The sequence below is a fragment of the Vespa mandarinia genome, chromosome 13, assembly GCF_050613455.1.
Source record: "Vespa mandarinia isolate Hongniang chromosome 13, ASM5061345v1, whole genome shotgun sequence".
NCBI lineage: Eukaryota > Metazoa > Arthropoda > Insecta > Hymenoptera > Vespidae > Vespa > Vespa mandarinia.
This window is the reverse complement of record NC_140822.1, coordinates 5,096,583-5,121,200: the sequence shown is the minus strand read 5'-3', so window position 1 is coordinate 5,121,200 and position 24,618 is coordinate 5,096,583. Positions and strand designations below refer to the sequence as shown.

General features: G+C 25.1%; 3 protein-coding genes across 5 annotated transcripts; 1 reads left to right on the top strand and 2 right to left on the bottom strand.

Moving 5' to 3' along the window:
* The first annotated feature begins 14 nt into the window (after positions 1-14).
* On the top strand, positions 15-13,701 carry LOC118448582 (uncharacterized). Of its 2 annotated transcripts, XM_085661163.1 has the most exons (5): positions 9,441-9,800; positions 10,735-11,077; positions 11,405-11,649; positions 12,317-12,450; positions 13,326-13,701. In XM_085661163.1, the coding sequence occupies exons 4-5, from the start codon at positions 12,385-12,387 to the stop codon at positions 13,629-13,631; spliced, it is 372 nt and encodes a 123-aa protein (XP_085517289.1). In that variant the 5' UTR covers positions 9,441-9,800; positions 10,735-11,077; positions 11,405-11,649; positions 12,317-12,384; the 3' UTR covers positions 13,632-13,701. The 2 variants fall into 2 exon arrangements, with proteins under 2 accessions (XP_085517288.1, XP_085517289.1); XM_085661162.1 differs by lacking the exons at positions 9,441-9,800; positions 10,735-11,077; positions 11,405-11,649 and adding an exon at positions 15-250.
* NKAIN (sodium/potassium-transporting ATPase subunit beta-1-interacting protein) lies at positions 649-10,283 on the bottom strand. Of its 2 annotated transcripts, none has more exons than XM_035882010.2 (6): positions 9,928-10,283; positions 8,749-8,886; positions 8,553-8,633; positions 8,294-8,485; positions 8,116-8,176; positions 649-4,100 (listed from the first exon to the last, which is right to left on the bottom strand). In XM_035882010.2, exons 1-6 carry the CDS (start codon positions 9,979-9,981, stop codon positions 3,337-3,339), a joined length of 1,290 nt encoding a protein of 429 aa, XP_035737903.2. In that variant the 5' UTR covers positions 9,982-10,283; the 3' UTR covers positions 649-3,336. The 2 variants fall into 2 exon arrangements, with proteins under 2 accessions (XP_035737903.2, XP_085517287.1); XM_085661161.1 differs by lacking the exon at positions 649-4,100 and adding an exon at positions 6,518-7,232 and having other exon boundaries at positions 9,928-10,282.
* Positions 13,702-13,966: 265 nt separating the features above from the next.
* On the bottom strand, positions 13,967-22,926 carry LOC118448599 (short-chain dehydrogenase/reductase family 16C member 6). The gene is made up of 8 exons (XM_035882061.2): positions 22,685-22,926; positions 22,197-22,257; positions 16,941-17,137; positions 16,305-16,667; positions 15,174-15,288; positions 14,818-14,902; positions 14,642-14,752; positions 13,967-14,420 (listed from the first exon to the last, which is right to left on the bottom strand). The coding sequence occupies exons 2-8, from the start codon at positions 22,204-22,206 to the stop codon at positions 14,369-14,371; spliced, it is 933 nt and encodes a 310-aa protein (XP_035737954.2). The 5' UTR covers positions 22,207-22,257; positions 22,685-22,926; the 3' UTR covers positions 13,967-14,368.
* Between the last annotated feature and the right edge of the window lie 1,692 nt (positions 22,927-24,618).

The following is a 24,618-nucleotide window of genomic DNA, read 5'->3' as shown; positions in this document are numbered from 1 at the left end:
CTGCGGTTCGAAGGGACGCGGCGACGTAGACTTTTGTGACATGCGCAATGATTTACTCTAGTCTCTCATCCCCACTTCTTCTCATCCCCTTCGTGAACGATCGTACCAATTCGTTTTTCGCGAAGTATCCCGGCCGTGATGCTAAAAATTATTCGATCGATCGAAGTTTATTGCGCTTTCCTTTCGAGAGTCGAGTTTCTCTGACACGATGATTTATTCCGTAAATTACGTATGATTTACATACATATACGTAAGTATGTATGTACATTAATCCATAAAAGACGGAATTAAAGAGTATACTATGTATGAGAGTGTTTGAAGTGAAATTATAGAGACAAATTGTGCTTTTCTACGATCAAATAAACGTAATTGAAGGATTTTTTTTTCTACAATCAATTTATAGTTTTTTTCATTTTCATTAGGCTTCTTTTCAGATTCGATCAATTCGTTTCATGTTTTTCTTTCTTTTTTTTTAACAAAAAATTTATCGAAATAATAATTGAAAAATTATCATAATTAAATTACTCTCATATATTTTTGTTGAAATGTAATTTTTTATAATGTATTATTAATTTTTTTTTTCTTAACTCGAAATTGTTCCTTCCTTTTTTCTCCTCTTTTCTTTGATAAATTTGCTTAAGGTTAGAAATGTCAAGCACACCGAAATGATATTATTTAAATTTTACAAATTAGTAATCCCATTGTTGAACACTTATCGTTTATTGTCTTTCGATTATTATTATTTAATAATAATGATACATTGTACATTAAGAGAGCGAGGATTCGATAAATTTCATCGCTATTTATTGATGAACAATGAAGATCTTCGTAAAAATGCGAGTTATAAAAACACTTGCGACTTCCTAACCTTGATTACTTTTCTTTTTTTTTAATACGATATAAGTTAAAAAGACATTATATCTATTACAGACGGCATTTTTTCTGTTAAAAATAACGCTTAAGGTTATCAGTAAGGTACTTATAATTGTTCTTTCGAAAAAAGAAAGATAATAATACTTTTTAATGAATTTTTTTTCTCTCTCTTATCACCCTCAACTGTATCAACAATTATGAAAATGACCTGAATTAAAAGTCGTAAAAAAAAGTAAAAAAATGTAATTTGTCAATTATTTGGCATTACATTAATATTTACGTTAATAATGCAAATGAAATAATTAAAAAACAAAAATAATATTAATAAAATATGACTTAGGTCAGTTTCATAATCATTAAGGTCAACTATATAAACACGTAGGAACGTGTATGTATGTATGTCACGTGTCGAACATATAACTACGTAGATACATATGCCTTATCAACGAAAGTTATTTTCTAAAATTATGGGGTTTCAATACTTCGTCTTAGTGCAGATCATTTATCATAATTGAGCGTAATTAGAGCTGTCGAAATTATTTTGATTAGTTAGGGTTATTTTCTTTTTTTTTTAAGAAGTGAGGTTATAATTTTATAACATTTCATCAAATTTCGTTTCTTATTATTAATTTAATTTAATCTATTTATATGCCTTGAGTATGTGAATTACGTTTAATTTTTGCAATATTTTTTTTTCTCTAATAAAACTTGTTTTTTAATTTTTTCTCTTTCTTTATTTGAACTTTGTGTACTTCAATAGTACTTAATTATTTTGATTTTTTAATCATTAGACAGCTCTAATTAAAAACAATATCAAAGTACACTTAATTATGTTCTTAAACGATTTAAAAATTAATAATGATGGATAAATAAATGTAATTTTAGGAACAAAATATTCCTAGTTTACTAGGAAATTGTTTACCCCCACCTCCCAAGAAAAAAGAAAAAAAAAGAACAAAAGATTTGAACAATTAAATTTTGAAATAATTAAATGTAGATATCTTAAATAAGCATATAACTTACATATATATACCGATATTTAATACTTTGGTGTTTATATCTCTACGTTCTCTACTACAACTTGCTACATATATTGTATTACAGTTGCATAACATTACCGAGTGCATAATTATTAATGTCGTTACGTGCATATGTATATTATAAATGTATGTATGCATTTGTATTTTCATATAAAACAAACATATTTTTAATATTTTTGATTGACATTTGTAAAAATATTCAGTCAAAGACTGAATTACTTTTTTTTATTGCACGCTACTAGTGATAATTTTTCTTTTGTTTATTATCCTTATGTTTATTATTATTATTATTATTATCATTATTATTATTATAATATCTATATAGATAATCGCCTAGTTTTAATAATTAAATTTGTCAATTGGAAGACTATGTTTATAATTAAAACGTGCATGCTCACGTTTTTGGATATGTATATGTGAGTTTTTGTCCTTTTTTCTCTTTTCCTTATTTATTTTATTTTCTTTTAAAAATTTCAATGAAAATATTGCATATTGAAAGAGAATAATCAAATGATTGTCTTCTTTGATTACTTTTGTGAGAGATTATTTCCTCTTTTTTTTTTATTTACAGATGACTTAAGAGGTGCAATGTTTTGATTTAATGCATAATATATATATAATAAAAATTGTTAACTTTCATTCACAACGAATAAGATTATAGCCATTCTCAAGAATAGAAATGATAACGAGAATGTTTAGAGAAATATTTTCTAAATTACAATAATGGCTGTGTCGTTAAATTCGCTGATAAAAATAATATACGTTGATAGTATATTGTACTAATATGCATATATCCCTAGTGGTGTAAAATTTTCAATGTTTCTAAAACCTGAGATTCAAGGCATGATGTCGGTAAATATATATGTATATATATTGAGTAAACCTATAAAAACAGGATTGTTCCAATATTTTTTATTATTTATTATAAAAGATTGAGATTACCTGTTTTATATAGATTACTCTGTATAATATATAAATTGTTTGAAGTTAGGATTACAATTTGTGAATATCAAAAAATAAAAAATTATTCTGTTAAATAAAAATTTAGAAATCTTTTCTTTTGTTTCCAAAATAGATAAGAGTATAAAGTTCATACATTTAAATAAGTATTTTTGTGTAAAATGATACAAATCTGCCATAAGATAATTTATAATATTTTGAAATTCGCAAGTTATTATCCTAACTTCTCAAAAATATAAATTGCTAAAAAGAAAAAAGAGCCTGATTCAACAGCAACGCACAATAAAGAGTTTGCTTAAAAGTCTTAAATAAAATCTGTACAAAGTCTATTCCTCTTGTGTCAGTCCGTATCAAAGTAAAGCTTTAAAAATCATCAAAATGATAAAAAAAACTAGCCTTCTCATTTTCAATGAGGAACAAAAAAAAATGGATGCTAGGCTTCTATTAGGACATTATTAAAATATCATATCACTGTATCCTGATACGCTGGTGGTCCACTAAGAACAAATTGTCTTTGACTTTGCCTAACAATATCGGTCCTGCTAGGTACCTGAGGTGTAGCCCTGACACCATGATAATTGCTATAACTTGATCTAGCACTAGCAGGCCGATTGCTATACAAATCTTCAAGATCTTCGCCATTCAAGCTTTGAGTACTAGTTTGTTGAAAAGTTGGATTGCTCTGACCTTGCCAATGCATAGTATTCAGATCATTTTCTTGCCAATTGTCAGTGAGATTTCTCGTTGAGCTACTTCCATCCCAAATAGGGAGATTCTGATTGGAATAATTACTTGTGTTCGAATAATTGTTACTATCCTGTCCAGTCCAAAGCGTTGGCGAAGAGACAGCCATGTTCACAGCTTCTGGCTGCCAATTAGAATTTCTATCTCTGTCCCAACTTACTGAAATCCTATCATAATTCAATGTTCCTTGAGACAAAGAGTTTACGTTTTGATTGGTTAAATTACTTGGTGCTGTATTAGCATAAAGACTCTCCTGATGGTCCATTATCCGATTAACTGGATTCTTTCGACGGGATTGTCTGACTGAACTTCTTCGACTGGATCGACGTGTACCATCTCGTGATATCACAGAACGTCTCTTAACTCTTCGAGGTGTCATTGGCTTAGGTGATACACTATCGTCATGTACAGGAGGCTCTGGTTGAGAATACTCGATGCTATACAACGGCCGAGGCTGCTTTTTCTTCTTCTTCTTAATTTGTACTGTTGGAGAAAACAAAAAGACAAAAGAAATAACATAGAGTGACTTAGAGATAAATAGAAAAAGAAAGATGTATTTGAGTCTATCATATTAATCTATCGATATTATCGATATTAATTATTGACAAAATTGATTTTGTTATAAACAAATATAAATCTCTATCATAATATATTTGTAAATTAATTGATATTACAAAACTTTTTTTTTACGGTATTTCTTTCTTGGCTATTCACGTATGTTATTCATACATGTCAGTAATTATAAAAATGACCTAGAAAAATTGAATTTTTAAATTAATTTTATTATATTATATCATATCATATTATATATTATATTGAAAAACAACTTAGACTACTTTCATAATCACTAACTCATATGTATTGTAAAATACATTCCAACACACCCATTGTTAATTAAAAATTATTGATGTCACATATTTTTTAAAAATAATTTTCCCTTGCAAAAATAAAAATATATTACTTATAATAATGTACCCAAGATTATTTCTGAAAAGTGATTACCCAAAAAGCTACACAGCCACACAAAATTCTATAAGATTTCCCATAAACCAATCAACCAACCAACCGTAGAGAGAAGGAAGATGTTAGAAAAAGGAAAAAGAAGAAAAATGAAGGGGTTAATAAATAAAAAAGCAAGCAATAGTAACATTGCACATTTATTGTCACTAATAAACTGCATCAAAAGGATCAATGCAATACAGTCAAAATAATAATACAAAACTAATTCCTACGTTCTTAAAAAATTATGCATTATTTATTTTTCTTTTTTGCAAAATAAAGTGACAAGAAAACTTGTACTTTTCTACGCAGGACAATAAAGAATCCAATTCAATATATATATATATATATTGATCTGAAAACATTACATATACAGCAATGATTATAGTCCGATTTTCGTAAATCTTTTCTATTCATTATTTATTATAATAAATTCTAATTAACTTTTTTATTTCTTTCATCATATTTAATATAATTTTCATCTATCAAAGGAATGAATTCGTATGATAATGTATGAGTAAAAATAAAATAAAAAAGAAACAAAAAAATAAAAAATAAAAGAAAAATATCATGCAGAACCGAGTCAAAAGTATATTCATCATTCAAATTTCATATGTTATAATTCATAACATTTTTGTTCAATAAGATGTATTGATTTTTTTATATGCATCGTTATAATTTTTATATACTTGAATTAAGAAATTTTATAAGAATATATAGAAATTAATTATTTTCGAAACGTTCGAAGATGAAATCATGATGAGACCAACTACCATGCACTACTAAACATACTTAAATATTTATAGTTTTCCATAGCACCACATAGTAACCAAACGTTCAATGCTATAAGTAATAAGCTAATAAAATGCAGTCCAAAATATAATAAAAAACAAATAAACATATTGCTTGAGAAAAGTGATGTTTGAGAAACCTATATCTTATTAATTGTAGGTATAATAGTAAAAAAAAATATTCATTATTATTATTATAATATAGTAATAATGATAAAAAAGTACAACGGGACGACTTCATCATTATTTTGCACATACTGCAGAAAAAAATTCATTAGAAAAACAAATTAAACAAAATTCTCATCCTAAATTCTAATGTCAGGTATTTTTCTGCACATGTGCAAAGTTATACAAAAATTGTGCTCCAATTATTAGTTTAACGTTTGAAATCTGATTATTTTTTTGTACCAACGCATACTTCATAGAGCCATATAATGACTAATCATCTATCTATCACAGTGTACGTATCATAAATTTATCGATGAGAAATAATAATAATAATAATAAAGTAAATGTCGTATACATATTTAAAAAGCCCTGAACAACTGTGAAGTTAGTATGTATGTATGTGTATAAATTAAACGCAGCTAACGATTAATTTAATTAAAGTTAAAATCAACAATTAACACAACTTATATTCATAGATATTAGATCAGTCCATCTTTACGTAAAACATGAAAAATATTAACTATAAATCATTATGGTGAAGCTATAAACCACAAAACGAGATAATTTCAGGGAAATGGAAGTTATTATGAAAGGAAGTGGCACTTTAACTAGCTACACTAATCGTTTCGTGTATTTGGCAAGTATAGGAATTTTATGTTACATTTTCATATCCCAAAAAAGTGGCAGTATAAAGCAAAGCAAAACTTTAAATCAAAACAAGTTTCTCTTGCAAAAAGTATTTCTTATAAAATCTTTCTGAAATTTCATTTATAATCGAAGAAATTTCATTCTATCTCTGTTTTATATTTTCATATTTTTACGTGTGTATATATATATGTTTGTATATATATATATATATATATATATATATATATATATATATATATATATATATATATATATTATATACATATATACGTATACATGTATATAAAAAAAGATAAGTTTCTTTTTTCAATAATTATTCCTTAAACAATATATTCTAATATTTTTTTACTCTAAAAATTACTTGCACATAACGATAGAGGTCTACTTTCTCTTTTAGATTTATTTGGTCTGTCATGATTATTCATACTTTGATGACGATCAATGGCCAATTTTGGATCAGAGTAAAATGATCTTAAAGGCTGTTCACGGATATGATCTGTAAAAATTCTAGGTTTGCTAGGTGTCCTGGTTGGTTTTCCATGACTTGATTGAGTTTTACATTTAGTAGTTGTAACAGAAACATACTTTGAAGAATGTGGATAATACAATTTATTCTTTTGATATTTTAATCTTGCCGCACTATCCAAAGAATCATATTCATCATATGGTGAAATAGGTCTTTGAAGATGATCTAAAGGATTCGAATAATCGGTCGAATATTCCACGTTTTTCATATCGTTATTGGATAGATTACTTCTATTACTTATGATAGTATCATCTCTGTTACTATTTTTACTATTACTGGTACTATTAAATGATTTGTCATTTCTTTTTGGAAAAGTTGTATCTCGATAACCAGATTGGTGTGAGCTAGTTGTGCCTGCAGGATAATCTTGACTGGAATTTTTATATGGATGAGAAGGTGGTGGAAGTGCCGAATAACTAACATACATAGGATGCAACTGTGTGTGGCCTGCCAACCCAAAGTCATCACCGCCAACAAAGTCAACTGAAATATATCATTTAGAATCGATAATGTTAGAGTAAATTTGCTGGATAGATTCGGGCGAAGTTTTTACCTTTAAAACTTAAAAGATATAAGTGATACAACTGTGATGAAATGGTAAAAATTTTGAAATTTTTATTTATTCAATTTTTTCAAAATTAAAATAAGTCTGTCCCACTGATGTATTTTTATTGAATAATAGTAACTACCTAATATTTTCAATAACAAGACAACAAGAATTCTTTTCCATGCTGAAATTACTGATAAAATTTTTTCGAATATGGCAATTTAATACATCAAATAAATATTACAATTTTATAAGCTGCAGAAAGTTATTTCTTACTACTCTTGTACATTCCAACTAAAAAGTGTATATTGAAAATCAAAGAAATATATAACAAAACTACGTTGTAAAAAATCTTGTATTTTACAACAGAGTCAATCGTGCCGAAACGAGCAAATGAATAAATGCGTGCAAATTGTGTATGAGGCAAAGCACTTACCAGAATGGGGGATCAAATCCACCAATGAAATCAACTGTAATTAATAACCTTTTTTTCAAGCAATAATAAATGATCTGATAAGCTTAAATTATTAATAACTAGCAGAAATAGTTTACTGCAGCTTTTAATTATGACAATTTATATTCCATAAGGATGAGTATACAGATTTTAAAGCTACCATTATTTAACAATTTGTATTTTATACCTGAATCCTATTAAACTGTATTAGAAATTTAAATGCATGATAATATCATCATAAAAATATATTCCTATGTATTACCTATTCTATCTCTTTATTTTTATGTAGTGTGAAGTATAAAAAAATAGATTATAAACTAGTAAATAAATATAAACAAATTTTTTTTACATAAATTAATACTTACAGCTATCATCTTCTTCTAAAAAGACCTTACTTAGACAAATCCCTCCTATAATTGCCATTAACTGAAACATTCGAATATAAATTACTAAATACGAAAATGATATCATTTGTTATACATCATACTCTATAAATAGTATCAAAGACACGTGTAAACAAAGCTATATATAACATACACATACCCCTAAAAGACATTGTGTAGATGCATGTAGGATTTCTACTACTTCATAATCCAGTACACAATCCGTCACATTACTGGGACGTGCTGGCCTGAATAATTCTGGTTCAGTAACATCATATACAGCTTTACAACCAGGTCCATTTACATGCCACCAGGAAAAACTACCGGTACCAAGATTTAAAATATCACTATTCTGAAAAAACAAATATTTGTTATAATCAAAATCTATGAATCCAATTATTTAACTTTAACTTACTTACTTTATCCAGTACTCCTATACTGAGATAAAAACATATCATAAATATGTTCCACCCTAACCAAAGTGTGTTCCATATACAATACTGAAATAAAAAAAAGAATAAGTATTCGTTAATTAAAGCAAATTATCTGTCCTATTAATTTGTGATTGCATTCCTTTAAATAATATTATTAAATAATTAAATAATGTCTACGAACCGATATGATATATTTAGGTCTGTATTGAAAGCTCCCAAAAAATCCAAGAATAACAAATATTATGTTAAAAAAATTGACCAGTATCGGGGCCCACATAAACCCCAGAAAGTCGAAAACTTGACGCTCTACAGTGGTAATCTGTAAATAAACAAAAACTTTATGATCAAATACAAAAGAAGTAGTAATAACAAATTAAAGTATCTTATGATAATGTGCCAATTGCTTAGATTCTACTCATTTCCTTTTATTCTTAATCTGTGCCAATTGTCTTGTGTTCCAAATACTTTGTTGATTGGTCATTCTCTGTTAGAACTTGTAATACTTATATATGTGTATTAAGTTAAAGAGATAAAACGTTAAAGATATTTAAAGATTATTCTATTTTCTTTTTTCTTGTTCTAAAGATTACATATCAATTCTAAATATAAATGTATCTACATATCAATTTCTTCTAAAATCTTAGAATAACGTTATAAAAAATATGATATCAAATTATTGCAATAAAAATAAATCGTTAAATTGATCCATCATCAAGAACTTCGATGCTGCAAGTGAAAGCTTCATCTAAAAAAAAAAAAGAAAGAGTAGCCTAGTTCCATCTATATATATATATATATATATGTATATATATATATAATAATAATACTTTCGCGTGTGCAAAGCAACTTATCATAATAGAATAACATAGAAAGATAAACCAAGAAACTGAGGTCGATAAAATGATAAAATGACTAATCTACAAAGTCGGTAGTACCAACTCAACTCTATCGTAGCGTCGATTACTAGAAAAGAAAAATGTATACTATTCTCGAGTAAAACGAAATAAGAAAGAAAAAAGAAAGAGCACTGGTCTGTGCATGATGAAGATAGCGATCGGTCATTTCGATGAAAGAAAGATGAGATAAAAACAAGAATATCTATATTTTTAAGATTCGTAATCCGTAAAAAAAACGCATGACTCAGTTAGAAAAACGTGTTGCATGTATCCTTTCTCATATATGTGATGTGTGTGTGTGTGTATGTGTGTACATTACGTGCATATAGGTACATAAGTACGTAAAGTACGTTATTAGTATATATACGTATGTGTGTACGTGATGATCAAGAGACTACTGTAATGCACCTGAGATGTCCGTTGTGCATTTCCGTTTATATAGCTAACACTGAATATATACTTACAAGTTGCAGAATGCATATCGTCAATAGAAAGTGTCTCCTACTGCAAATTCCCATGTCATTTGACCAAACGATCGTTGTACTTTTTCTTCTTCTTTTTTCTTTCTTTTCTTTTTTTTTTGTTTTCCTCGTTTTCCTTTTTTCGACAAAACCGTCACAATTTTGGGAATTCACTCGACAAATGGCAATGGTTTTCTTACACCAGACGTAGACCGCATATCGTACCGCAATTTTAATGCTTCGTTGTACACAGTGGTGGCACGTTTCGATACGACGCCATGTTAACTTCCGAAATGATATACTCCTCACTCTTTTCTTTCTCGCGAACGACTGGCTGCCTCGGCGCGCAATGACACGCATCGCTTCATTTCGTCGTCCGGGCAACCGACTTTATTATTCCTCTCGTGCGACCGACCAATCAACTAGCACCGAACGAGTTCCTTCCTGCGTAGTAATTTGCTGCGCAACTGGATCCGTGTGACGTATTAATATTGTGACTTAAAGCAAGAATTCAAATGTTGCGATCAAATTTTAATAAAACGACCTTATTTAACAACAAGGATATGATAGAAATTAAAATAAAATATTTATTATGTTTATAAATATGTATCGAAACATATTCTAAATTTATAAAAAAGAGATAATCAAAAATAGAGAAAAAAAGAAAAAACATAAGTACCACGAATTAAATTAGAATTTAAGTCTCATTGTGAACATTTCATGCTAATATATTTTTCTCTACTAACTTTTAAAAAACAATAATACGCACGCATATTCTATAATATAATAATATTGTTCAATTTGTCATAGGAATGACGATCGAGATCGAATAGATATATTTCTGATTTCAAAGTGCTAATGTCAATTTACTATCCTCTACATATATGTGAACGAATGGCATTTTGTGAATATTTAGATGCTCTATGAGATGTGGCTCTTAAAAGGGACACGCGAACAGATTGTCAATCGTAAAATCTCGTTCTCAGCTTACGAGATATATTTACGAGATCATTATTAATTATAACGAATAAAAGTGTCTTCAAAAGAAAAAATTGAAAACTGGACGCTAATAGCGTTCACACGATAACCCTATTGAGAAAATTTTATATACCGCATTTGTATTTCTTTCTGTGCTCTCATATATTCAAAAAAGGTAATCGAATTGTTATATATACATATATTTTATGAATGTAACCCAAAATTTAATGAATTTAATTTTTACACATTTGCTTAATTAGGTTGTTTTCATAATTATTAATACATTTCACGAGACTCGTGACGTTTGTATCAATAATTCTCAATTATTCATTTTTTCAAAAAATTATTATTCTTATTTATTTACGTCTTATATCACAACAACGTATGAAAACCGTTGATATACGTAATTTACACGTTTTTACAAATCTTCTCTTTTATCTTGCATATGTAGTATCATTACAATCAAGAATAAAACACAATTTCTTACTCTTAATGTATATAGAAGAGTGCATGCACCAGTTGTCTACGAAGAATGAGAACGGATGCCTTTCTTGTTACTATATTAAACATTATTTGGACAGTGGAGATTCGCAAAATTATCAAAGGCGCTAAAATTTAATATAGAAAATTCTTATAGTTTATGGAAAACTGAGAGAAATTTCGAGACACAGCTCGCAAAACGTTTTAACGCTTACACCCAAACTACTAGGAAACGTAAAGGAAAACGTGCTAATTTTAATAAAGGAGGTAAAATTTTATAAAAAATATTTTAATAATTTTTTATTTTAATAAATAATTTAATATTTTAATAAATATAAAAATATAAAATATTTAAATTATATATATATATTTGTATTATATATATATATATTTATATATATATTTGTATTATGTATATATTATATATAAATATAATGATAAAATATAAAAAAAATAAAAATATAAAAGATTTTAATTTTATAATTGTGTATATATGTCTATACATATACGCATAATTATAAAATAAAAATTTTTTTATAAGATTTTACCTTCTTTGTTAAAATTACCACGTATATATAATCTACATCAATCAACGATGTTTATATTTCAGTAGCGCCATTACAGTGATATAAAAAATGATTGATATAAAATGTTACAACGTATTTTCTTCGTCACTGTCAGAGATATAATAATAAATTATAATAATAAATTATTATAATTATTTTATTTAATGGAGTGTGATTCTGATTCATATTTAATTTATAAACATTTATATAAATGTTTTTTTTATGAAACAAAGTACTTGTTAACTTTTACAAAAAAAAAGATTGTAGTTATAGAAAAATATTTCTAAGATATATATTTTTTACTTTTGGTGCGTTTTATGTAAAAATATCAATTACAATATTATTTAAAAAAAATGAATTCATTACAGGTACGGCTCGTTTAAGGTGCAGAGAGGGCACGTTTCGCGTGCATAAAATTTATGGAGATGGAAATTGCATGTTCCGTGCGCTCAGTTATATTCTTTGGCAAAATGAAGAAGAACATCAATATTTACGTAACACGGTTAGCTAGTACAAATATAATTGCTTCTTCTTTATATACACGATAGAATAAGTAGAAAATATATTCAAGGGTAGTTTTATTCCAAGTATCGAAAAATTAAAAAAAAGTTCATATAAACATATGTCATATTTGATTTTGTTTTCGTGTTTATAACGAATTATTGTTATCGCAATAATTCTTTTATTATACGGACGTAGTGTCAGTATACTTCAACTGAAATTCTAGATAATTTCTGAACAATTGATTTCTAAAGAAATGGATAGGCCATGGATCAGTTTTATTACCTTGGCTGGCCGCTCATCGGACTTACAATTAAATCTAATCAATTTTTTTTTACTCGTAGAGTTATTTGAAATCCATTGTGTACAAAACGGCCATTATCGGTGTTGAAACTCTTCAGTGTGCAAGAAATGAACATTGATAAAACGTCGGCAGGCTTCTACTCAAATGCGAGGAATTTATTTCGAATCATTTTTTATGAAAATAAACAGATAAAGCTTGTTGAAAATCAAATTTGCTATAAGCTCGAAAACAAGATTAAATAGTACATACAAGCATGTATGAACTGTTATCATTTTTTAATTGTTTTGATGCGCTACAGTCCATCTCTAAAATATTTCTTACTTTTATATGATATAAGTGACATAAATCATTTTTCTACGGAAAATAATAATAAAAGATTATAAATGCATATGAATTATTTTATTAAATATAAAGAAAATTTTTTTTGTGTGTCATTCAAATAATATCATAAAAAAAAAAATTAATTATTCATTTGCATTTCTAAAAAGAAACAAAAGAAAAAAGAAAAAAGAAAAAATTTTTGGACAAATAAAGAAAAATATTAGATATTAATTAAATGAATTATATTGTAGGTTGCTAAATATATAAAGAATAATTGGCACGAGTATGGTGCTTTTGTAATGGCCGAATGGAATATATCAAATCCTGAAGAATATTATGAGCATATGAGAATGGTTGGGACGTTTGCAAGCGAGCTCGAATGTACGGTAGCAACGAAGCTTCATCATATGAATCTTTCCATCTATCGTGAGATCGAAGGCAAAGATGAATTGGAACGTGTTTTTCACAGTCATGTTGACTATTATTACGAGACTGCGAGGTTGCTCTTCACCGGACTTTCAGAAAGTGGTCATTATGATGTTTTACTCAACGATTAACTATATATTTTTTTTTAGAGAATTTTTCTTTTTTTATTATTATATATATGTGTGAAAGGGGAGAAATAAAACATTTTCGATGTTCAGCCTTTTACTTTATATATATATATATATATATAATACAAGTCATACCATGTATACAAATAATTCGATAATATAACAATACTTTCCTATAATTATTTTTTTATAATTGTTTATTTTGTAAAGAAAACAAAAATATTAATTTTTATAATAATAAAATAAAACAATAAAATATTTTCTACAAATGAAAATATTTTGTCATTTATGAATGGTACAGTTTTCAGAAAAATTTATGTTCTTATAGAATATTTTATATTTAAGTTATGAAATATAAATTACATGAATTGATAACGAAAATCGTTATTGTACATCAATTGTCATTATCCATAAATAAATTATAAATAGAATACTTTGTAAATTGAAATATTTTAAAAAGTCCAATAATTATTTGTTTAACATTCAACAATTAACCGATAATTTGTTATAAATATTAAAAAAAAAAAAAGCAAAAATTATGTAAATACAGAAAGTTTCATTATCGACAAACGATCATCGTTGACTAAATTATTCTGCATAAATTAATACAAAACAAATTTAAAAATGCATTCACATCCTCATACTTCCTTCTAATCCTCATGAATTTATGTCAAATATTTGTTTCTAATTTTATTAATTTTAAAAACTGCTCCTATTAACGTAGTTGCATTCTAACCTCTTTAAGTCCTATACCATCGTGTTATCGTCGTTATAATATTGTAAATTACACAGCTAAAATAAAAATATTTTTATATCATTTTAGAAAAAAAATAAATAAACATTATTTTTAGATACTAAAAACATTCTTTGATCGTTTTTTTTTCTTTTTAACATGTACATTCTATGTCATAATATGAAAGAAATGGCGAAAGAAAATTTTTTCAAAAATATGGCATGCAAATAAATAAATTTTATATAAATGAAATAATAAAAATTGTAATACTTTGTCTAACCTTATTCGATAGAACAAAGGCGAACACCAACCAATGTTTAAACTCGACTGATCTCTTCTGACAGCTTCGACAATGTCTTTTGCAACTCGTTGCTCGCCCTGTCTTATCGACCTATAAATGATATATTAGAAAGTCAACAATAATTTTTTATAGTAATAAATAAATTTATTTTCTACCTGTTTTTTGTCGTAGGTGCAACCGCAAGAAATGTGAAATTATTGACGCAATTACTTAATTCTCGACCCAAACACTCCATCAGATCTGTTATCATATAAATCATGTGAAGAATTGTGTAATTTGAAATAATTTTATAGATTACAACAGAGTTATTCATTTTCTATTATCTTTTTTTTTTTATTTAAGTAATTATTTAATAAAAATAAAGCTTATAATAATTTATAAATAACATTTATTTAAATTAAGATCTACTAAATTGTAATATTTGTGTTGTATATTTTAAAAGCTAATTGCATTCATAGTTATTAAGGAATATTAATTAAATTCATAGTAAAATAGAGAAAGATATACGTACTAGCTATAGCAGTTCTAGAACCTATATAAGCATCTTCGTTCGATACGACAGGCATTACTCCAACTATATGAACTCGTTCTCGATTTAACATTGAAGGTAAGAATGCCAATATAGTCTGTAGAAATGAACAATAACATCAATTTCTTATAAAATATAAGAAAAATATCTTTTTATTTTTATTGTAAATTTTTTTGCACCGTTGATCATTTCGAAAATAATTGGTATAATATTAGGACCGGAAAGTAATGTCGTTTCTGCGCATGTCGATATTTGATTGTGATTAAAAATAAAAACTTGTTAAAAATGTATTCGTTTGAATTTAATTTAAGAAAGCGACATTACTTTCCGATCCCCCTAATATAATCGATTATATATTATTATTTTATTTATTTATGCTATTTATCATTTGCCGACATTATTATTTATCATCTGTCGATAAAAAATATTTAACTTAAGTGATAAAAATATTTTAATTAATATTATTTTTTTTATCGATAGATGATATTCGCAAGATAATGATAACAATCTAATTTTAAAATACTTATTGACAAATAAGTATTTTACTACATAAAATGAACTTTGATCTGTTATGAATGATATCAAAGTACATTAAATAACTCTCATCTGGAAAAACAAGACTTATTTATATTCAATGGCAATTATTGGTAAGATTTCCGTCTAAGAAACATTAGCATATGTATATTACAGAATATAGATAAAATTTCTATTTACAGACAATATTTATAACATTTAGAATGGATTTAATATTTAATAAACTTTAATAATTAAATGAATTTAATATTTTAATAGAAACAAAAAGAGATATTTATATTTAGACGCAACATTTTATTGTTAAAATATTATATATTAAAAGATGTACAAAGAAGACATTTTTTTTGTTATCTCCATCAATTTTGAAAGCATTTGGAACACATATTAAAAAGTCGAAACAAATTAGAAATTTTACAATTATCTAAACATATTACGGAATAATATTAAAAAATTTGAATGATCATAACAAAAGGAATCATAGTTGCAATAAAGTAATTCTTTTTACAAATCATGAATATACATTATGAAGGTAGTATAAGAAATTGTAAAAAGTGACATAAATATTTCAATTATGCTTACCCAATAATGGCTCATCAAGGTTGTATTAGCAGTATCAAAAATATCCTGACCTGCTGCACCAACGCATGTTACTAAAATATCAATACCGCCAATTTCGTTTTTAACCTTTTTTGCTATATCGTGGATATTATTATGATTCAATAAGTTGCATTGATATGCTATAATCCTTGGACTTCTCCGAGATGCGTCCTGTTTTTCTTGGCTTGTTCTAATGTCTCCTTTTAAGTCTGAATAACGAAATTGGAGATCTGATGCTATTTGTTGTACGGAATCATTAATCTCGTCCACACAGATAACTGAGCATCCTCTCTTTGCAAATTCATCGGCTAAAGAAGCACCTAACGATGACGCTGCTCCTACTATCTAAAAATTTATTAAATAATTAAATAAATAAATTACTCGAATTATTTGATATTAAATTCTTTATACTAAATATTTACTTTGATTTGATCGTTTTAAAAACGGAGAATTATTTCATTATTATAATCGGTTGATTTTTTTTTTCTTATCTTTTTTTTTTTTTTACAATAATTTGTTGCGATTTTATTTATCAATTATTTTTATATGTTGTTTATCGATAACTAACCAATGAATAATCAAATAATAATAATTACTATGAATTTGTTATTAATTTACCAGAACAACATTTCCGGTGAGATCTCTTGGTGGCTTTGGTAACACAGACTTAATCAAATTCAGTATACTTATGAAGCATGAGATTGCAATTGCAATTAGGAACTCAATACTGAGGTAAAAAAGTAACTTCACCGAAGGAAGTCCAATGTTCGTTTTATTTACCAGTGTTCCATCTTTTTCTGACACCATTACCGAATCTAAAAAAAATCCATTTTGATTAATTTCTATTAATTTCTTCTTTCATGCTTTTTATACAAGTTTTTCATATCAACTTGATTTATGTATACACACATTTTTTATAATATTATTAATTTAATATTAATCATTAAAAAGAAATTGACATTAAAAAGAAATGAACATTTTTTTTAATATTCTCACTATATAACTTCGGTATTTTTTTTGTTTTCTTTTTTTTGTAACTTATAAAGACACAAAAAGTACCCTCTTGTTATAAAAGATCACAAAAAAAGAACAAAAAAAAAAAATAAATAAATATAAAAATAAATTTTAAAAATATATTCTATAAATTTCTATTTATCGGGTAAATCACAAAATACGTGATCAACTTACAATTAGATTGTTCTATTGTTATTGGACTGATCGAAAATTTATTTCTCTGATAAAATGCGAAATATAACTCGGTTTAAAAAGAATTTTAAAATGATTGGTATAGTATAGTAAATTATTGATTCTTTTTTTTTTGGAGTTTTTCAAATCATTAACAGTTTTTTTTAGACAAATCTATAATTTCCTTGTTGTTTATCTTTCAACGGATATTGAAAGAAATTCTGTAAATATCATAACGAATATTGTTTTTTTTCATCTCATCAACCGAAAAAACATTGAAAAATTACTTTTTACTTTAATTAAAAGACGATATTCAATGTGGTATCCATCAGTTATAATAGACTTCAGTAAATGACAAATATATGATTGTTTAAGTCTTTCTATGGCATATCCATTGATAGCTAAATATGCGTTTATAAATATCTCTTGTATATCTTCTGGCTATGTTGAAGTTTCGATATCATATGATGTGTTTCATAATGTACAGAAAGAAATGTTTACAAACGGTAACAGTGAAAGATCAAATCAATGACGACTAATATTAATATATAAACAATTCAAAGTCTACGAAATCATAGCACATACGATATTCTTTAATATACAATCACACAAAATTCTTTCAACTATGTATGTATAGGATATTTGTTTTAATGTTTCTTTTATTTGGATGGAAAAAGAAAAATAAAAGAAAACAAAAAAAAATATTTATTAATTAATATTTATTATCTTCGAGCTAAATTCGTCTTAATATCTGTTAAAAGATAGATATAAAGAAAAAAAAAAGAGAAATTATAGGTTCGTCTATAAAAGATTGAAGGACGATCTTGAAAATTCATCATCTTTAATTAAGATAAGATAATAAAAAAAAAAAGAATCTTCACGCAATCGTCCTATTGATATGTTGTGGACTTTCAGGATTTTTGAAATTCCTGTCGAATTCGAAATTGATATTTCCGTTGTTCAAGACCAATAGTTTAAAGAAAGTTATATAAGTTTACGTTTATTTCTCATTTATTTGTTTGTCAATAAAACGATCAAATAATTGACGTGTTATAGTATATGTAAATTCTATTGATGATCATCATTTTTTCGTTAAGTGCCTTTTTTCTTTTTATTTTGATTAATTTTCTTTTTTTTTTTTGGTTGATCATCCATACGTGATCACGTTATTTTAATTTGTTTCGTCTAAGCCTTTTTTATTATCTCGGAATTATTACGCTTATTCAGCTATTACACGTGACGTAAGCACTCGTAAACGTACACGTTTACGACTATACATCTTGCTTTAGTTTTATATTTCGAAATGTGTATTTTATTAGGATATAATTACCGAATACTATATTAAATTGGACTATAACGTAACAGCTGAATAATTTGAGTTAATTACGTTTCTTGGTTCACCCGATATATTGATATAGAATTTTATATAGTTGTTATTAAATAATGAATATTTATTAATAAAATAAATTAATAAAAAAAAGGAAAAAGTAAAAGATATTTTTTCTTTTTTTTCTTTTTTCCTGTTTTTTTTCCCCGAACCTAGTTTCATTTTTCTTTTTCTTTCTTTTTTTTCTATCTTTTGAAGGAATTAAATATTTAAATATTATTGGAATAATTTTATCAAAAATGATATACTGTGTTAGGTCAATGAATTCGATCCATAACTATAATTAATTTTGTGAAAGGATAAGAGAAACCGGCTTCGAAGAAAAGTGCATATGTACATTAGATGACTATGAGTTTATGTTTTAGAAATCGCAAGTTAATATGTAAAAATAATAGAAAAAGGGAGAGAGAGAAAGGAATAACAAAGAGCACCAGATATATTATACAAGTTCCTACTACGATATCCAACTCTTACGTTAACGATTTCAAGATTTCAACCCGATATGATCGATAGACGTTCTGCATTAGAAATTAGTTTTATTTTTTCCTTATTATTGCGTAACGAAACTCGTTAAACTTTTTATTTCGTTTTTTTATATCATTTTTTTTTCCTCTAATCAATAATATTCGAATTATTTTATACACAGGATGTTTATGACATTATTACTAATAATTATTTTTCTAGTATCAATTAATTTGCAATATTTATAATAGATTCTTATTGGATATATTAAATTTTAAGATTTTATTTGTAAAAAAAAGAAAAAAAATTTTTTAAATAAAATTAATATAGTAAAAATCCTATTAAAAATGTCGCCAAGTTACTTTAATTTTTCAAAATTTCTTACAAATTTTGTAAATTGATTTAAAGTATTGAAAATTCATTCTCATCTATTTTCTTTTTCTAATGTGAAATACTAAGTTTTATTATATAAATATAAAATCAAAAGAATATCTGGAGATATTTATTTTCATTTGGAAAATTATATAATCTTATTATAAATATGAATGTTGTGGTTTAGTGCAATCGTGTAGTTCATTGAACAAGAATTCGTTTTAATCACTATATTGAAGTAAGCATGAGTTAGCAATATATTCATTTTTTAATTTTTTTATTACTAATTTTCTTTATAAAAATAAATCTGCGTTACTTATCACGAGATACTTTATACACAACCTCGTTTTTTTTCATAATTGTACCATTGGCATAATTAAAATGCATATTATACTTTTGACAACAGTAATAAAATAATTCATATGTAAAGCATGATTTTAAAACAATGCAATTAATTTTTATTAATTCGATCATTAAATGAAAAAATTTCAATGAGATTATTTATTTACTTTTAGAAATGCACAAGTGAAAAATGTTAATATTTTACAATCGATTTTTTAAAAAACAAAAAATTTGTTCGATTTGAATTAATTTAAAAAAAGTTTTGAATGATTATTTTATAAACTCAAATTTGAAAATTAAATTATAAAATTATTATATTATTAATAATGGAATAATTGTAATATTACATTTATAATTAAAAGCTAAACTAACTTGTTTTAGATTTTTTATTGCTTTAATAAAAATCTATCCATACCGGTTTTACTACATAACGATCTGAGAACTTCACACGTATCAGTTCGTTATTATAATGGCTTTTTTGTATTTTGTATTTTGTATTTGTTATGAACTTTGAGACATCAAAATGAATATATTGAAAAATGATTTTTGCTAATTTACAATTAAATTATGAATTTTCTAATTTTTAATGAAAATTAATATCTGATAGTATTCTCATACTTAAGTGTAATTATTAATAATACAAATATATCAATCGATTAATTTAGATTTTTCAATATTTGTCAAAAGATTTTGCATAAAAGTGATTTATTCAATGAGATATAGCAAATCGAAAACGTGTTAATTTCAATAATATGAAAAAAAAAAAACAAAATGATTTAAATATATGCAAATAATAAAACTGGTAAAATAAAAATGTAACTTCTCATCTAAATTCATATAATTTATCAAAATAAAAGTGGTTAACATAAATGAATATTTGAACGTATTATTAAATTTTTATTGCGAATTATTATGAATTAATTTTCTCCCCAAATTCAACATAAAAATAATTTTTATCTTTTCGATCAATTATTTACAAATTTATAAGATTTTTTTTTAACTATAGCATAATAATAATTTTTTTTCTGTAGAATTTCTGATTTAAAAATTATCCAAAAAATTATTTTAACTAATAATAATTTTTAAAAATATTATTAGTTAAAATTTTCTTTTTTTATTATTGCATGTTGATATGAATAGCATTCTATTAAAAAAATATATATTTTGTTTCCAGAAGAAAATAATACAATATTATGGTATATTAATAATAACTAGGAAAAAGGAAGTAATTTTAAAATCTGTCATTTAAGATGACTATGTAATTTCTAATCTTAATATTACAAGTAGCAAGTAAACGACTTTCTATAAATTTGTATAAATCGATCATAATTAGGTAACATATTTATTTTTAAAATAATTCTGAGATTTTCCAAATAATTTATAAAATAATTATAATAAATCATTATCAACGGAGATATACCCTTAATGATTGATCGAATATAACGTATCTGATCGATAATTTATGTATATAAATGATATTTATGGATATGGAAAACTTTGATTCGAAGTCATTACTTTTTATATTTATTTTTTATCTGTGACATTTAAAATTCTAATATAAATATTAATAATTATCGGACATAATTTATCTCTTCGATCTCTTCGATCCATATTTTCTTTTTTCTCAATTTATTCATTTCTTTTAATGATCTCCAAATATTTAGAAAAATATTTAGCAAAATAATCTATCTTAATTAATATAATTAAATATTTTATTTTTACATTTTTTTTTCAATTTCTTTTTACGTTTCTTTTAACATTATGTAACACAATGGAATAATATGTTGTTATTGCAGAGAACAACAAAAACATAATATATATCTAGTATATCTAGTATTCCTTTTTCCTTCTGTTTTTTTAACATGATAAAAACAACAAATTGAAATGAATATTATACTACTAATGAACAGGGAGTATTAGATAAACAAATGTTATGAAATTATTGTCTCTATTTGTAATGAAAATTAATGCAAGTGTACATCTAACGAAATTAATAATCTATTTAAAAAAGAAAATAAGCTTCATTATAAAACATAGTTTGAAAGATAAACAAATAACTACGAAATTTCGTTCCAACGAAAATTAAATTATGTATTTTCATTAATAAGAAAATAAAAATTGCATACCTATATTCATTCTTTTATAATGAAAAGTAACGTTTTCTTCTAATATGGAACAATTGAATTACTGAAAAAAAAGAAAATTAAAAATAATTGTTAATTAATTTATTAGATATTAAACACAAATGAATTTTTTAATCGACGATATTTTTTCAAGAACGTAGAAATTCATAATTTCGTAAATAAAAATGTTATAGTAATTCGTTTCGAAACTACCGATTTAATTTCACAAATTCGTAATTTTTATCGCTAATTTATAATAATGTAAATTGAAAATAAATATTTCATTCATTATTGCTTGTATATTACTGATATATATTATTCATTCAATTATAGAATAAAAATTAAACAAAGACAATTCGTTTTCAATTATCATCTGGTTGCAATAAAAATTATTTAAAAAAAAAAAATTACGATACCGTTAATTAAATAAATAACAAATATTAATCATTTTTTTAAACAGTCGATAATTCTAATTTTACAACAATAGTTACCGTTAACAAAATAAATGCACACAGTCTAACGGACACTGTAAACTCACGAACAGAAATAAGAAAATTTATAAATATTAATTAAATAAAGTAAATATCACAAAAATTTTTAATCACACACACTACACATAATAATAATAATTTTGTTTCACTAATAAAAACATAATCTATAATTATTAAAAATGGGAACGAAAATTGTTCAGAATCAGTCGATCGTTTCTGTCAGGTTGCTTTGCTCGCTTGAACTTGACTGAACAGTGATTTCGCGTTCAGTGTGCTTACCTACGAAAGCAAACCTAACCTGAGTCAAGGTCATTCGTAACGTATTCATTATTGCTGCCTTTTTGTTTCTCATCATCATAAATTCATGCTAAATGCAAAAAGAACTTTTTATTCTCTTAAACGTTTTCTTCCCTTTTTCCATTTTTTTTTCTTATTTTTTGTCTTTATTTCTTTATTTTAATTTATCTACTTTGATATTTATTTATTTGTTGTCACACATTTATAGGAAGTTAGAAAATTTTTATAGGAAGCGAATTAAATGTTATTTTAATACAAATATGAAATATCTGAAATTAATTAATTAAAATTAAAAATGACAAAATTAATATTATCTATTTTTTACTTATACAATAAATGTTTATATTAAATATATAATATGTGTTCGTGAATTGATGATTACTATAATAATCTAATGTAAATCATATATTTCATTTATGTAACAAAAAAAAATGAGTGATAAATTTAATTTACTCATATTTTTGATTTTGATATAAATACGATTTTTATAATATTACTGAAATATAATTAAAAATTATATTATAATACTATAATTATATAATAATTATGTGATATCATAATAATATGATATTTTATTTTATTATTAATAATACGATATTATATTTCTATTCTCTTTTTTAATTTTTTATTACATAAAATTTTCACATTATTAATTAATTTTTGTTAATTAATAAAATAAACATTCCTTAACTCTCCTCTAAAGTAAGCGAAAAATTCTCATTTTTGATCCTAAATAACTATTACCAAATACACGTAAGTATGTCTACATTATCTATAGTCGGTAAGTATTTCTATCGACAATCCTTTATTTGCCAAAAGTATTTAAATGATTTACTTCTTCTTACTATCTTGACTCACGAGATTTGCCGTTGTTGAAAAGTTCAAACGAGTCACAAATGTTTGCTATAAAATTCATGAGAAAGCTTTCTCAGATACTTACAATATGTACACAATTATGCAACGCGAATGCATACGAAACTTTTTATAATCTTTAATGGAAACTTAATAAAAAGTAAAAAAAAAAACAAGGAAGAAGACAAATTCATACAATTTCAAATTCGTTCACATTTCATATTTTTGCATAAGATATTATATAATGTTTATCGTATCGAACGATATTGTATCTTGAAGAAAAATCGATGATCAAAAAAAATCAATTGCAAGTATCAACGTTATTCCTCGACATTAAATATTTGAAGTGTCTTCGAAAAATACATTTTCTGCGAGATGAAAAAACATGCTCGCACGTTCGCACGAGTCATTCTAAAGGTATTTGGCCTCATACAAAAGTCAACGTTGTAGTCTTTCCGAGACCTTGAAATGATATCTTTGAAATGTAGCATCTTAAAACTTTCTATTTATTTATACATGAGATATCTACGTATAAAAATTATACGCCCACACACACACACACACATATACACATATTAAATTATTAAAATTTACAAATTGAAACGAATTTTAAAATTCGATTCTTTCATTATTTTTAACTTACTTATTGTTAATATCTTTTATTATTATAATGATCAAAAATAATAAAAATCGGCGTGCAATTCATCAAAACATTTGATAAATTTATATTTATCCGTCAATCGTAAAAACATCGTAAACAATTTTCTTTAACGATCTTATTTAAC

Coding starts and splice junctions, on each gene's coding strand:
- NKAIN (XM_035882010.2), bottom strand. CDS start 9,981: ATGGGAATTTGCAGTAGGAGACACTTTCTATTGACGATATGCATTCTG. Junction 8,887..9,927: donor CGATATGCATTCTGCAACTT/GTAAGTATATAT, acceptor GTTTATTTACAG/ATTACCACTGTAGAGCGTCA. Junction 8,634..8,748: donor GACCTAAATATATCATATCG/GTTCGTAGACAT, acceptor TTTTTATTTCAG/TATTGTATATGGAACACACT.
- LOC118448599 (XM_035882061.2), bottom strand. Junction 14,903..15,173: donor TTCTAGAACTGCTATAGCTA/GTACGTATATCT, acceptor ATATGATAACAG/ATCTGATGGAGTGTTTGGGT. Junction 14,421..14,641: donor CCTTTGTTCTATCGAATAAG/GTTAGACAAAGT, acceptor TTTTTATTTTAG/CTGTGTAATTTACAATATTA.
- LOC118448582 (XM_085661162.1), top strand. Junction 12,451..13,325: donor ATCAATATTTACGTAACACG/GTTAGCTAGTAC, acceptor ATTATATTGTAG/GTTGCTAAATATATAAAGAA.